At 46.9% G+C, this 13,198-nt stretch overlaps 2 protein-coding genes across 3 annotated transcripts in view; both read right to left on the bottom strand.

The window, feature by feature from the left end:
* The window catches only part of LOC125643007 (protein eva-1 homolog C), a 54,483-nt gene that overhangs the window by 30,320 nt on the left and 10,965 nt on the right, over positions 1-13,198 (bottom strand). For both annotated transcript variants that reach the window (XM_048865050.2, XM_048865051.2), the window contains exon 2: positions 5,317-5,516. In XM_048865050.2, the coding sequence (XP_048721007.1) occupies positions 5,317-5,516 (200 nt within the window). The remainder of the gene's footprint in view (positions 1-5,316; positions 5,517-13,198) is intronic.
* Positions 725-2,605, bottom strand: LOC142073203 (uncharacterized). Its single transcript, XM_075132345.1, has 2 exons — positions 1,672-2,605; positions 725-1,283 (listed from the first exon to the last, which is right to left on the bottom strand). The coding sequence occupies exons 1-2, from the start codon at positions 2,249-2,251 to the stop codon at positions 742-744; spliced, it is 1,122 nt and encodes a 373-aa protein (XP_074988446.1). The 5' UTR covers positions 2,252-2,605; the 3' UTR covers positions 725-741.

Raw genomic sequence — 13,198 nt, 5'->3', positions numbered from 1 at the left:
TGTTTCAAAAGCTGCAGGAAGGGACTTTATTCCCAGACCAGAAAATAACTGTTGGGGATGTTGAAATGCCTATATGTATCCTTGGGGACCCAGCCTACCCCTTAATGCCATGGCTCATGAAGCCGTACACAGGCAGCCTGGACAGTGGTCAGGAGCTGTTCAACTACAGGCTGAGCAAGTGCAGAATGGTGGTAGAATGTGCATTTGGACGTTTAAAGGCGCGCTGGCGCAGTTTATTGACTCGCTTAGACCTCAGCGAAACCAATATTCCCACTGTTATTACTGCTTGCTGTGTGCTCCACAATATCTGTGAGAGTAAGGGGGAGACGTTTATGGCGGGGTGGGAGGTTGAGGCAAATCGCCTGGCTGCTGGTTACGCGCAGCCAGACACCAGGGCGGTTAGAAGAGCACAGGAGGGCGCGGTACGCATCAGAGAAGCTTTGAAAAACAGTTTCATGACTGGCCAGGCTACGGTGTAAAAGTTCTGTTTGTTTCTCCTTGATGAACCCCCCCGCCCCTTGGTTCACTCTACTTCCCTGTAAGCTAACCACCCTCCCCTCCTCCCTTTAATCATTGCTTGCAGAGCCAATAAAGTCATTGCTGCTTCACAGTCATGCATTCGTTATTCATTCATCACACAAATAGGGGGATGACTACCAAGGTATCCCAGGAGGGGTGGTGGAGGAGGGAAGGAAAATGCCACACAGCACTTTAAGCACAGCACTTTAAAAGTTTACAACTTTAAAATTTATTGAATGACAGCCTTCTTTTTTTTGGGCAATCCTCTGTGGGGGAGTGGCTGGTTGGCCGGAGGCCTCCCCACCGTGTTCTTGGGCGTCTGGGTGTGGAGGCTATGGAACTTGGGGAGGAGGGCGGTTGGTTACAGAGGGGCTGCAGTGGCAGTCTGTGCTCCAGCTGCCTTTGCTGCAGCTCAACCATACACTGGAGCATACTGGTTTGGTCCTGCAGCAGCCTCAGCATTGAATCCTGCCTCCTCTCATCACGCTGCCGCCACCTTTGAGCTTCAGCCCTGTCTTCAGCCCGCCACTTACTCTCTTCAGCCCGCCACTTACTCTCTTCAGCCCTCCACCTCTCCTCCCGGTCATTTTGTGCTTTCCTGCACTCTGACATTATTTGCCTCCACGCATTCGTCTGTGCTCTGTCAGTGTGGGAGGACAGCATGAGCTCGGAGAACATTTCATCGCGAGTGCGTTTTTTTTTCTTTCTAAGCTTCACTAGCCTCTGGGAAGGAGAAGATCCTGTGATCATTGAAACACATGCAGCTGGTGGAGAAAAAAAAAGGGACAGCGGTATTTAAAAAGACACATTTTATAAAACAGTGGCTACACTCTTTCAGGGTAAACCTTGAAAGTTAACATTACATACATAGCACATGTGCTTTCGTTACAAGGTCGCATTTTGCCTCCTCCCACCGCGTGAACGGATTTTGGTTGAATGCCAGCAAACATACACTGCAATGCTTTGTTCTACAGTGATTCCCCAGTACGTGTTGCTGGCCTGGAGTGGTAAAGTGTCCTACCATGAAGGACGAAATAAGGCTGCCCTCCCCAGAAACCTTTTGCAAAGGCAGAACCGCAAATGCCAGGGCAAAGTAATCCTTTCACATGCTTGCTTTTAAACCATGTATAGCATTTTAAAAGGTACACTCACCAGAGGTCCCTTCTCCGCCTGCTGAGTCCAGGAGGCAGCCTTGGGTGGGTTCGGGGGGTACTGGCTCCAGGTCTAGGGTGAGAAACAGTTCCTGGCTGTCGGGAAAACCGGTTTCTCCGCTTGCTTGCTGTGAGCTATCTACAACCTCCTCCTCATCATCTTCTTCGTCCCCAAAACCTACTTCTGTATTGCCTCCATCTCCATTGAAGGAGTCAAACAACACGGCTGGGGTAGTGGTGGCTGAACCCCCTAAAATGGCATGCAGCTCATCATAGAAGCGGCATGTTTGGGGCTCTGACCCAGAGCGGCCGTTCGCCTCTCTGGTTTTCTGGTAGGCTTGCCTCAGCTCCTTCAGTTTCACGCGGCACTGCTTCGGGTCCCTGTTATGGCCTCTGTCCTTCATGCCCTGGGAGATTTTCAGAAAGGTTTTGGCATTTCGAAAACTGGAACGGAGTTCTGATAGCACGGATTCCTCTCCCCAAACAGCGATCAGATCCCGTACCTCCCGTTCAGTCCATGCTGGAGCTCTTTTGCGATTCTGGGACTCCATCATGGTCACCTCTGCTGATGAGCTCTGCATGGTCACCTGCAGCTTGCCACGCTGGCCAAACAGGAAATGAGATTCAAAAGTTCGCGGTTCTTTTCCTGTCTACCTGGCCAGTGCATCTGAGTTGAGAGCGCTGTCCAGAGCGGTCAGAATGGAGCACTCTGGGATAGCTCCCGGAGGCCAATACCATCGAATTGTGTCCACAGTACCCCAAATTCGAGCCGGCAACGTCGATTTAAGCGCTAATCCACTTGTCAGGGGTGGAGTAAGGAAATCGATTTTAAGAGCCCTTTAAGTCGAAATAAAGGGCTTCATTGTGTGGACGGGTGCAGGTTTAAATCGATTTAACGCTGCTAAATTCGATCTAAAGTCCTAGTGTAGACCAGGGCTAGAACAAGGAGGTGATGGTGAGTAAAAAGGAGCTCAGTGGTGTTACCACAGGCTCAGCTACAAAACAAGTCAGAGCTCTCAGTTCAATTGCAAAACCCAGCTGCATCCTATCCCCAAGATAAGCCAACAGGAGGCAATTAAATTTCACAAGTATAAAGTCCCCTGGCTCATGAGATCAGAGACCCAGGATCAGTCTAGGCTCATGGCTTCATTTTGACTCCCTGATATGTCAGCTGGGACAGTCACGAATGTTTCTACTAAATGAAAAGGATGAAGATCAGCTTGCTGTAAATGGTGATAAATGGCCTGTCACTAAATAAAAACATTCCACTGTGATTGTGACGAGGATCTAACTGGTGTCAGAAAAGTCACTGCCTGTTTCAGATGGTTAGAGGATGCCTCCCACCTCAAACAATTTTCACAGTAGTTGTCAGAACCTAGTGGGGTGGGGGTGGTTCAATTGCTTTAAAACCCCAACATATCTCCTAGTTTCTTATCCAGACACCCCTCCTTAAAATGGTGACACTATCCATACCCAGAATGAAAAGTTAGCTGCTGCTAATGTCAAAGAACCTGTGCCTCTATCTGGCTTTCTGATTTTTTGGCACACAATGTCTTTCCTTCATAAGCCCACACGAAGGCAGATCTCTTCCCAGCAAAGTGCAATGTTAAGGAAATATTTAACCAGGTTTACAAATTGTTTTGCCATTGGACTCTACACAAAAAAAGCACCTCTCGAAGAATCTCTTGGGTGAAAAGAATAAGGACTTAGGTATTCACCTCCACCATACATGACTCGAGTACCCAGAGTCAAAGGATAACAATGATTTCCTTTCATTCTGTATTAGCCCCAGTAAATTAAAAACCATGATCTCTCTGTATTTAAATCTTTGAAATTTACATTTCCTAAAGAAGTGGTTGATACTGGGCATGTGTGAGTGGGGTAATTGCTGATAAGAATAGAAAGGTATATTAGGAGAGACCCACAGTGCACCATAAAAGGCCAGCTGCCACCAGGCAGTTTTGGAGTCTGAGTCAGAGAGAGATTCAGTCGGGAGCAGACGGCTGAACTGGAAACCAGCAAGAGAAGCCAAAGGAAAGAAGTCAGAAAAGCTGCTGCAGAGAGAGACAGAGAAAAGAAAACTGGAGCAGAGCAGAGCTGACTGACCAGGAGCTGAACAGCGATTAAAAAGAATACTAAAAGATTTATCACAGCAGCAGTAGTGATATAAAGGGATACCAATGAATTTATAAAGTAAGCTTGCCAGTTTTAATATAATTTTAGTGTAGTGTAGTCTAGCATAGTATTTAACATGTGTATGCTAGAAGTGTGTGTGTTTTTAATTGTATTTTACTTATGCAAAACTTAAAGCAGTGGTTCTCAACCAGGGGTACGTGTACCCCTGGGGGTAGTCAAAGGTCTTCCAGGGGGTACTCAACTCATCTAGATCAGTGTTTCTCAACCTGGGGTTTGCAGCCTCCAGGGAGGTCACGGGACGGGCTTGCAAGTGCAGGGCCGAAATCAGTGGGTGACAGCCAGGGCTTCAGCCCTGGACAGCAGGGCTTGGACTTCAGACAAGGCTCACAAGTGAAAAACAGGCTCAAGTATCACACTGAAATGTAAGTACAATATTTATATTCCAATTGATTTATTTTATAATTATATGGTAAAAATGAGAACGTCAGCAATTTTTCAGTAAGTGTGCTGTGACCCTTTAGTATTTTTATGTCTGATTTTGTAAGCAAGTAGTTTTTAAGTGAGGTGAAATGGAGTATGGAAGACAAATCAAGACACCGGGAAAGGGTATAGTAGTCTGGAAAGGTTGAGAACCACTGATTTAAAGAACTACTGTCAGCAATTTGTTACAAACTGGCCACTTGTAACAAAGCACTTTGCTTAGAATCGTAAACCGTATACTACTGTGGTTTAAATGCTCTTTAAATTTGGAACAAGGGATTTGTGTCTCGGGGATTTTGTGTTTTGTTTAGAATTTTTAGGATACAGCGTATTAGGGATTATTAGTTACTTTGTTTTGGAAAACAATACTGCCTGTGTCAATTACTTTATCCGAAGGCTATATCCATGTCCTTTAGCGTTTCCTTAACAACCCTGGAAACTTATACCTCGGGAAGGACAGTTTAAGGGGGGTAGGGTATTATAGCGGCATCCCCAAAATCAATTTTTCGGGGTTACACGGTCACTGGACCATCCTTCCTCTCTGGGTTAAGCCCTAACATGGACAAATTTCTCACAATTAATTTTTTGTATGCCTATTCCAAAATTCATCTTGGTTAAAATAAATCTGTAATGCCTCTTCCTAGGTTTATATCCTCAAATGCAGTTCCAGGAGGTGAACCCCACCCAGTCCATCACAGAAGTCCCATTGTCAGTACCTTTCATCACTCCACTGGTAAAATAGCATCCTGAATTCCTTCTGCATGTATAGGTAAGGGGCGGGGCTTCACTACAAGGTCCCAAACCACCCACCATTTTTTAGGATGGGACCTGAGGCTACAATGTTTGAGGGCCAGTTGGCAGATGTGGGGGCACTTTGGGGGGACCCTGATCAGACAATCTGATCTCCCTTGCCTGAACCCAAGAGTATCCCATGTCACCCTGAACACCTCCATGCATGGTACTGCCCTGGTTTCCTGCAGTCCCTTGGAATGTTGTTACTTGTGAATTTCAAGGATGTTTTTGCTTTTACCTGGCGGGCTGTGGCAGACACACACATGATGCTCTCACCAGAGATATTGCCAGTGCTTGGGCAGAGGTTCTGGCTGGGCACTCGACGCCCATAAAATGCAGATAGGATGCTAATGGAGGTCTTGTGGGGACAAATGACTCCCAGTTGCTCCCCATCACAGGCATGGGCTGTGTGGTTCTTCAGCACCTTTTGAAGGTAACCTGAGAGGAGTAAAACACACAGATGTTGTATGCAGGGTCGTTGTAGCCATGCTAGTCCCAACTTGTCCCTATAAAACATAAAGAGTCATTAGAGCTGGGAAGTGTTAGAGCCGCAGGGAATGAGAACACAGCCTCCAGACTCCTGGCAGCGGGGGCAGGAAGGTTCAAGACCCAGTTGGAGGAGATGGCCCTGAAGTATCCCAGGCAAATGCAAACTCAGGAAAGGAGGGAGATATTGTGGCAGGGAGGGGAATGCACTTTTCTGCCAGGCAGAGGGAGGGGAATATTGTACCAAGGTCTATACCAGCAGTTCTCAAACTATGGGTCGGGACACCAAAGTGGGTCACAACCCCATTTTAATGGGGTTGCCAGGGCTGGCATTAGACTTGCTGGGGCCCAGGGCCAAAGCCTGAGCCTTACCACCCAGGGCCAAAGCCAAAGCCTGAGGGCTCCCACCATGGTTGGTGGGGCTCAAGTTACAGGCCCCCTGCCTGGGGATGAAGCCCTTGGGCTTTGGCTCCCGTGCCTGGGCCAGTGAGGCTTGGGCTTTGGCTTTGATCCTCCCCACCTGGGGCAGCAGAGCTTAGGCAGGCTCAGGCTTTGGTCCCCACTCCTGGGGTCATTTTTGTTGTAGTAATTTTTGTTGTCAGAAGCGGGTCACAGTGCATTGAAGTTTGAGAACCCTAGTCTACGCTAAGGGTTGTCCAAAGTGGGATAAAAGTAATAAAAACCAGCTCAGCCACTTGGAAAGAATAAGCAAGAGTTGGAGACAAACATTTGGGTTTTTTTAACCTGTCTTTAAGCTAAAAGAACCAATTGGCGGTTTTCAAGGTTTTTGGTGACATAACAAACTTACTTTAGAAACAGACCAAGATGGTTCATAGATTCATAGCTTCTAAGGCCAGGGGGGACAATTATAATAATCTAATAGTTTTCATAACAGACCACAGAAATTCACCAGCAGCACTTGCCTCAAGCCCAATCACTTGTGGTTGAACTAGATCTTATCATTAAGAAAGACATCCAGTCTTGACTTAATGACACCAAGTGAAGGAAAACGCCCCACATCCCTTGGTGAGCTGTTGTGATGGCTAATTATTCTCACTGTTCAAAAGTTACACCTTATTTCCACTTCAATTTTTCTAACTTGAATTTACAGCCATTGGATCTTGTTACACCTTTGCCTGCCAGATTAAAGAGCCCTGTAGTATCAGATATATTTTGTGCAGGTACTTATAGACCAAGATTAAGTTGCCTCTCGAGACACAATGCACTGGCACTCAGGGAATCGGAGTTCAGATCACCAGCTCTTCCACAGCGAGTTCCTCACATTGTTCTCCTATTCCCCAGCTGAGCAGAGGGCTTGGGACACTGAGGAGACATCAAGTTTGTTCTGGAGGGACCTGCATTAAGACCTCTCCAAGGTCACTTCTACATTAAAAAAATGTAAGCCAGGCCTTATCCTGAGAAGACTATCACAGGAAGTGGCCATGTCCAGGCCCCATTTATACAGGAGTAAATCAGGAATAACTCCACCAAAGTTGGCAGAATTATACATTAGTGTAAGGGGAGAATTAGGCCCTTCACTTTTTAGCTTCTTCCCCTTCCCCTCATCACTGTTAGAATCATAGAATCATAGAATATAAGGGTTGGAAGGGACCCCAGAAGGTCATCTAGTCCAACCCCCTGCTCGAAGCAGGACCAATTCCCAGTTAAATCATCCCAGCCAGGGCTTTGTCAAGCCTGACCTTAAAAACCTCTAAGGAAGGAGATTCTACCACCTCCCTAGGTAACGCATTCCAGTGTTTCACCACCCTCTTAGTGAAAAAGTTTTTCCTAATATCCAATCTAAACCTCCCCCACTGCAGCTTGAGACCATTACTCCTCGTTCTGTCATCTGATACCATTGAGAACAGTCTAGAGCCATCCTCTTTGGAACCCCCTTTCAGGTAGTTGAAAGCAGCTATCAAATCCCCCCTCATTCTTCTCTTCTGCAGGCTAAACAATCCCAGCTCCCTCAGCCTCTCCTCATAACTCATGTGTTCCAGACCCCTAATCATTTTTGTTGCCCTTCGCTGGACTCTCTCCAATTTATCCACATCCTTCTTGAAGTGTGGGGCCCAAAACTGGACACAGTACTCCAGATGAGGCCTCACTAATGTCGAATAGAGGGGAACGATCACGTCCCTCGATCTGCTCGCTATGCCCCTACTTATACATCCCAAAATGCCATTGGCCTTCTTGGCAACAAGGGCACACTGCTGACTCATATCCAGCTTCTCGTCCACTGTCACCCCTAGGTCCTTTTCCGCAGAACTGCTGCCTAGCCATTCGGTCCCTAGTCTGTAGCTGTGCATTGGGTTCTTCCGTCCTAAGTGCAGGACCCTGCACTTATCCTTATTGAACCTCATCAGATTTCTTTTGGCCCAATCCTCCAATTTGTCTAGGTCCTTCTGTATCGTATCCCTCCCCTCCAGCGTATCTACCACTCCTCCCAGTTTAGTATCATCCGCAAATTTGCTGAGAGTGCAATCCACACCATCCTCCAGATCATTTATGAAGATATTGAACAAAACCGGCCCCAGGACCGACCCTTGGGGCACTCCACTTGATACCGGCTGCCAACTAGACATGGAGCCATTGATAACTACCCGTTGAGCCCGACAATCTAGCCAGCTTTCTACCCACCTTGTAGTGCATTCATCCAGCCCATACTTCCTTAACTTGCTGACAAGAATACTGTGGGAGACCGTGTCAAAAGCTTTGCTAAAGTCAAGAAACAATACATCCACTGCTTTCCCTTCATCCACAGAACCAGTAATCTCATCATAGAAGGCGATTAGATTAGTCAGGCATGACCTTCCCTTGGTGAATCCATGCTGGCTGTTCCTGATCACTTTCCTCTCATGCAAGTGCTTCAGGATTGATTCTTTGAGGACCTGCTCCATGATTTTTCCAGGGACTGAAGTGAGGCTGACTGGCCTGTAGTTCCCAGGATCCTCCTTCTTCCCTTTTTTAAAGATTGGCACTACATTAGCCTTTTTCCAGTCATCCGGGACTTCCCCGGTTCGCCACGAGTTTTCAAAGATAATGGCCAATGGCTCTGCAATCACAGCCGCCAGTTCCTTCAGCACTCTCGGATGCAACTCGTCCAGCCCCATGGACTTGTGCACGTCCAGCTTTTCTAAATAGTCCCTAACCACCTCAGAAAGAGTTATTCAGCTCTTTACAGCAGGGAATGAGATGTGCTCAGTCTGACATGAAAGCTTCTACAGAAGCATTTCCCCATGACTGAAGCTCCAGCCCTGTGTCTGAAGTACATAGCTTGTGTCAGGGAGCTTTTGCTTATCAGCCAGCTGAGCAGTGGTGGTTTCACTGAGAACAAGAGAAGCAGCAAGGAGGCAAAGTTAAAAAACCATGAAAGCTTGGTTCTAGATATTGAGGGGCCAGTGCTCCACACATGAAGTTTTCAGGTCTCACATGAGTCATTCCTCACCCTGCTCTTCTCTCTCTGCAGTTCCACTACTCATACTATATCTCCCTCATTGGGCCCCACTCAGCTAAACAAGGAAATAAAACCAGAGTAAGTTACAATTGCCTCCCTCCCAGTTCTCTGTGCCATTTGCAATGATTAATTTAATGACATAGACCTACTAAGTGAAGGACCATGTGGAGAGGCTCCCCCATGTAGATCCCTGACCTCATTAACATGTGATCCTGTGCTACGGAAGTCAAGGGGATCATTGGCAGTGAGCTGTACAGTAGCAGAATCTGACCCTCAGAGGGCACCAAAGCAGCAAGAGCTACAGGGCTTAAAACCAGCCAAAGCCACAGCACAGCATTGAGGGCCACTTTCAGTTCCCCTTACCATGCACACTTCAGCCTGAGTATATCCTGACACTCATGACTGTGGCCAGACTTTGAAGGAAAGGTCCCTAGGGAACCCTCCCTACTTCACGTCTCACGAGCCCATATTTAGACAGACACCTATATGCTCCATTCCAGAGGTCAGCACTGTCCCGCGTTCAATGGGGCGCCAATGCCCCCTGACACTGCACTTTTTGCAGCCATTGTGGGCAAGGCCAGGTATACTGTGCAGGCGTTGGGCCTACATCCAGTATAAAGGTCTCTTGGTTTCTATGACAATCTGGGGGGTCAGGCTGAAAAATCCACAGCAGCTGGAGGTGAATTACAAAAACAGGAGCTCCTTATGTTGTTAAATATGACAATGAATATAATCCAGTCTGGGTACCAGGTTATTTCACGCTGTTAATTTCACTCAGCCCCTGAAGATCAGTTCTCAGTGCATGGCAGATACTGCCATGTAGGCCTCAGCAGTGGGGAAGAGGGAGGTTTTGGTAGCTGAGGAGGCGGCAGTTGGGATTTTTGGCTGCGTGGAAGGTGATGGAGGCAGAGTGGGATTGTGGGATGAGCACAGTAGCTGGATGTTGGTGCTAAAAGGGCCAGCAGTGAAATAGCAACCACATTAACTATTTAAGTGGTCTTCAGTGGGTTTCAGAATTAATACTGCAGCTCAGCTCTCTTGTTTAAGACTGTCAGGCTGTCTAAGGCAAGACTGCATCCGCTTACACTCAATTTTCTTCTGGCAGGTTTTCTTTGCAACCATTTTGGGGTGGGGTTGGATATTTATAATGAAAGTTACAATCTTTAGTGCATTTCTCTGGCAAGGGGTGGACATTGACAAATGCTGCAGCTGAAGAATCATGGAATACATAGCGCCCTGACCATGAGCGACTTGCCCTCTCCCCGCCCAACGTACATCGTACTGGGCTTTTGATTAGATTTGCTCATATTGCCCCCCATCAAAATTAATTGCCAGGTCGAGGGGGAGGAAATCTGGCTGTGAGTTGCCTTCCCCGCAGCTTGTGATTAGCAGGGAGCTTCCCCCTCTCTGATACTTGCTGAGGGAAGGAACCATGTCCTCTAGTACCAGCACTGGCCATTAATTACTGAGGTTGTATGAAACTCCTGACATATCAAAGCCCGTCCCACCCTTATCTCCTTCTTTGTAGGCTGATCTCACTCCAGCTCCCCGAAATCCTTCCCTGGCAGTACTGTCCTGCCCCAGGGAAGGATGGTGAAGGATTGTGTGTAAACCCTGAGGGATCCTTTACATACCTACAGCACATGCCTGAGCTTGGGGATTTAATAGCGAGGGTGGGTAGTGAATTGGTCAACCTAATGCCAGCTTCCCTTCTAGGTTTTAGGCCTTGTCTACACTGGAATTTCAACCCCTGATGTAGCTGCATCTCTGTCTGTAGGAGTTTGCACTATTTACACCAGTGCAGATCTCACCAGACTGGCTACATGAGGCATTTGTAGACAAGGCCTTAGAGATCCACAAACCAGCAGCAACCCAGATTTACAAGCAAGAGTCAAAGTCTAAGAAACACTTGTCCTAGTCTATGACTCTGAGTAAAGGAGTCAATTGACCAGATTATTTTTCACTCACTGGTCTGAGAAGCTCTGAATTCACAGCTGGTGAAGGATCTGGAAAGCCGTGTGGCGAGGCTGTGTACATCCAGCTAACCCCCATCCCCCAACTGAGCTATCTGGGGAGAGAGCTGCCATCCACACTGCGTGTATCCACACCTGCTCTCTGAATCCATCCAGAAACACTGGTACCAGGCTCTGCTGCACAATGGACTCTTTTACCTTCCCGGTACTCAGGGCTAACCCTTTGATGTCTGGCGTCAAAGCTCCTCATAGTGCAGGGTTTCCTGTATGCAGACTCACTCCGGGCCCCACAGGGTTAATTTTACACTTGGACACAGCAGCAGATTTTTTGATTATTTTCTTTCCTTCTCTTTTCATTGGTGAGAGAAGAATAACAGTCTGAAATCTGTCCCTGGAGGGCCTCGGCGTTTCACTGCTGGTTCGTTCATCTTAATGCCACTACAAAGAAGAAAACGAGAACGGAAGGGAGGAGGATGGAAATGCAGCCAAGAGGGCAGCGGATCAACCACTTTGGTGGGGTCCCTGCAAAGCCCACCTCTCCCAGAGGGGAAGCAATGGCATTCCTTGGAATGGGCGCTGGTTCCAGGAAAGAACACTGCTGGACCAACAAGGGCGAAAGAGGGAAGCTCTTGGGGTACTGGTATCCACTGAGAGAGGGGGACAGGATCAACAAGGCCACAGAGCAACATTCAGCCCTTGGAAAAATACTGCTCTTCAAGGGTCCTCACAGAGTACAGTGGTTCGAGCATGTAATAGGGTTGCCTAGATTAGGATCAGATCCAATTTGGATCAGATCCAATTTGTTCTAGGCACTGCACATACCTGCTAAGAGGCCACCCCTACTCCAAAGAACTTATGTTCTAAAGAGATGAGACAAACAAAGGGTGGGAGAAAGCAAGTGTAGTTATTCCCATTGTACAGATGGGGAAACTGAGGCAAAGAGAGATTAAGTGACTTGCCAAAAGCCATGCAAAGTGGTGGTGGTAGAGCCAGAAAATGAATCCAGGGTTCCTAATTCTGAGCCTGGTACCTTATGCTTCAACATTTAATTTAGTGCTGTGAAACAAGACGGACTGACAGCCCCAAAGACCAAAGTGTTCCACTGAGCCAAAGGATGATGGCAGTGCCAATTTGCTCCATTGGGGCCATTCTTCATAGCCCATTCAGTCAGTTGGGCTCCCTGTGCCACTGCCTGAAAGAGGCCAATTACTGTAAATTAATGTGGGCACCTCTCTATCAAAAGCTAGACACAGTGCACGAGTTCATGTCACAAGCAATGTATCAATAGCCAGCAGAATACAGGTGTCCATCGACCAGTGAACCAAATCACAGGTCAGAGTGTGCCTCCAGGGCACCACAGCAAATACCCTTTAAGTGAAGGTGGCAAGCAAATGACAGAACCAGAGGCTCAAGTTGATTGGTGGATGAGGGTTCTGATCGGTGAGACACAAAACAATAGCCCACCCAAGTTAGAACTTACTGCTAAGGTGCTTAACCAGCAACAGTAATAATTCCTGGCAGAGGTGCGTCATTGATACACCAAGGAGGAAAATGCACTGTGATAGGTGAATCTAAAAGCCCGACGCTGCCAAAATCTCCGGATTCAGCATCCAAAGAAGTGTTGGCATTTCTCTGTAAAATGCAGGGTGCTGGGAATTGTATAACAAGACAGATATGTACAATACACCACAGTCCATGGGGTTTCATTTTTGTAAGGAAACACACTGACCTTGGCTGTACAGCTAAAAATCCGCTAAGCACAGCGTTAAACCCAAAATATCACTTATTTTTAGAAATATTCATCATCTTGATGCGTAGTCACAGTTGTAAGCATGTCATATTCCCTTCTAGATAAGCACATATACTCATAATCACATGCTCTTCTCCTGCATGCTTCCCTCCTCTTAATTCACTTTCTCACTGTTGTCTCATCTGCACAAACGTCCAGTTGTACAAAAATGTATGCATCTGTTTAACTTAATGCACACGAGCAGTCCATTGAAGTCATTGGGACTACTTATGATTGTATGATTTTGCAGGATGACCAGCTTAGATTGTAAGGTCTTCAGGACAGAGACTCAGTCTTTATCTATATTGTAAAATATATGCCAAGAACATCTATGATTCTATATAGGTTATAAATGATAATGTTAATAATTATTATTTGTTGCAGATTCTAGGTAGTATAGTCCAAACAGCATTGC

Source organism: Caretta caretta, chromosome 9 (assembly GCF_965140235.1).
Source record: "Caretta caretta isolate rCarCar2 chromosome 9, rCarCar1.hap1, whole genome shotgun sequence".
Classification (NCBI taxonomy): Eukaryota; Metazoa; Chordata; order Testudines; family Cheloniidae; genus Caretta; species Caretta caretta.
The sequence above is the reverse complement of the archived record's forward strand: the minus strand, read 5'-3'. Positions and strand labels throughout refer to the sequence as shown.

Bases quoted from the DNA above. Each gene is read 5' to 3' on its own strand.
- LOC142073203 (XM_075132345.1), bottom strand. From the start codon at position 2,251: ATGCAGAGCTCATCAGCAGAGGTGACCATGATGGAGTCCCAGAATCGC. The intron at 1,284-1,671 runs GTGAGTGTACCT...TTTCTCCACCAG, and splicing joins AGGCGGAGAAGGGACCTCTG to CTGCATGTGTTTCAATGATC.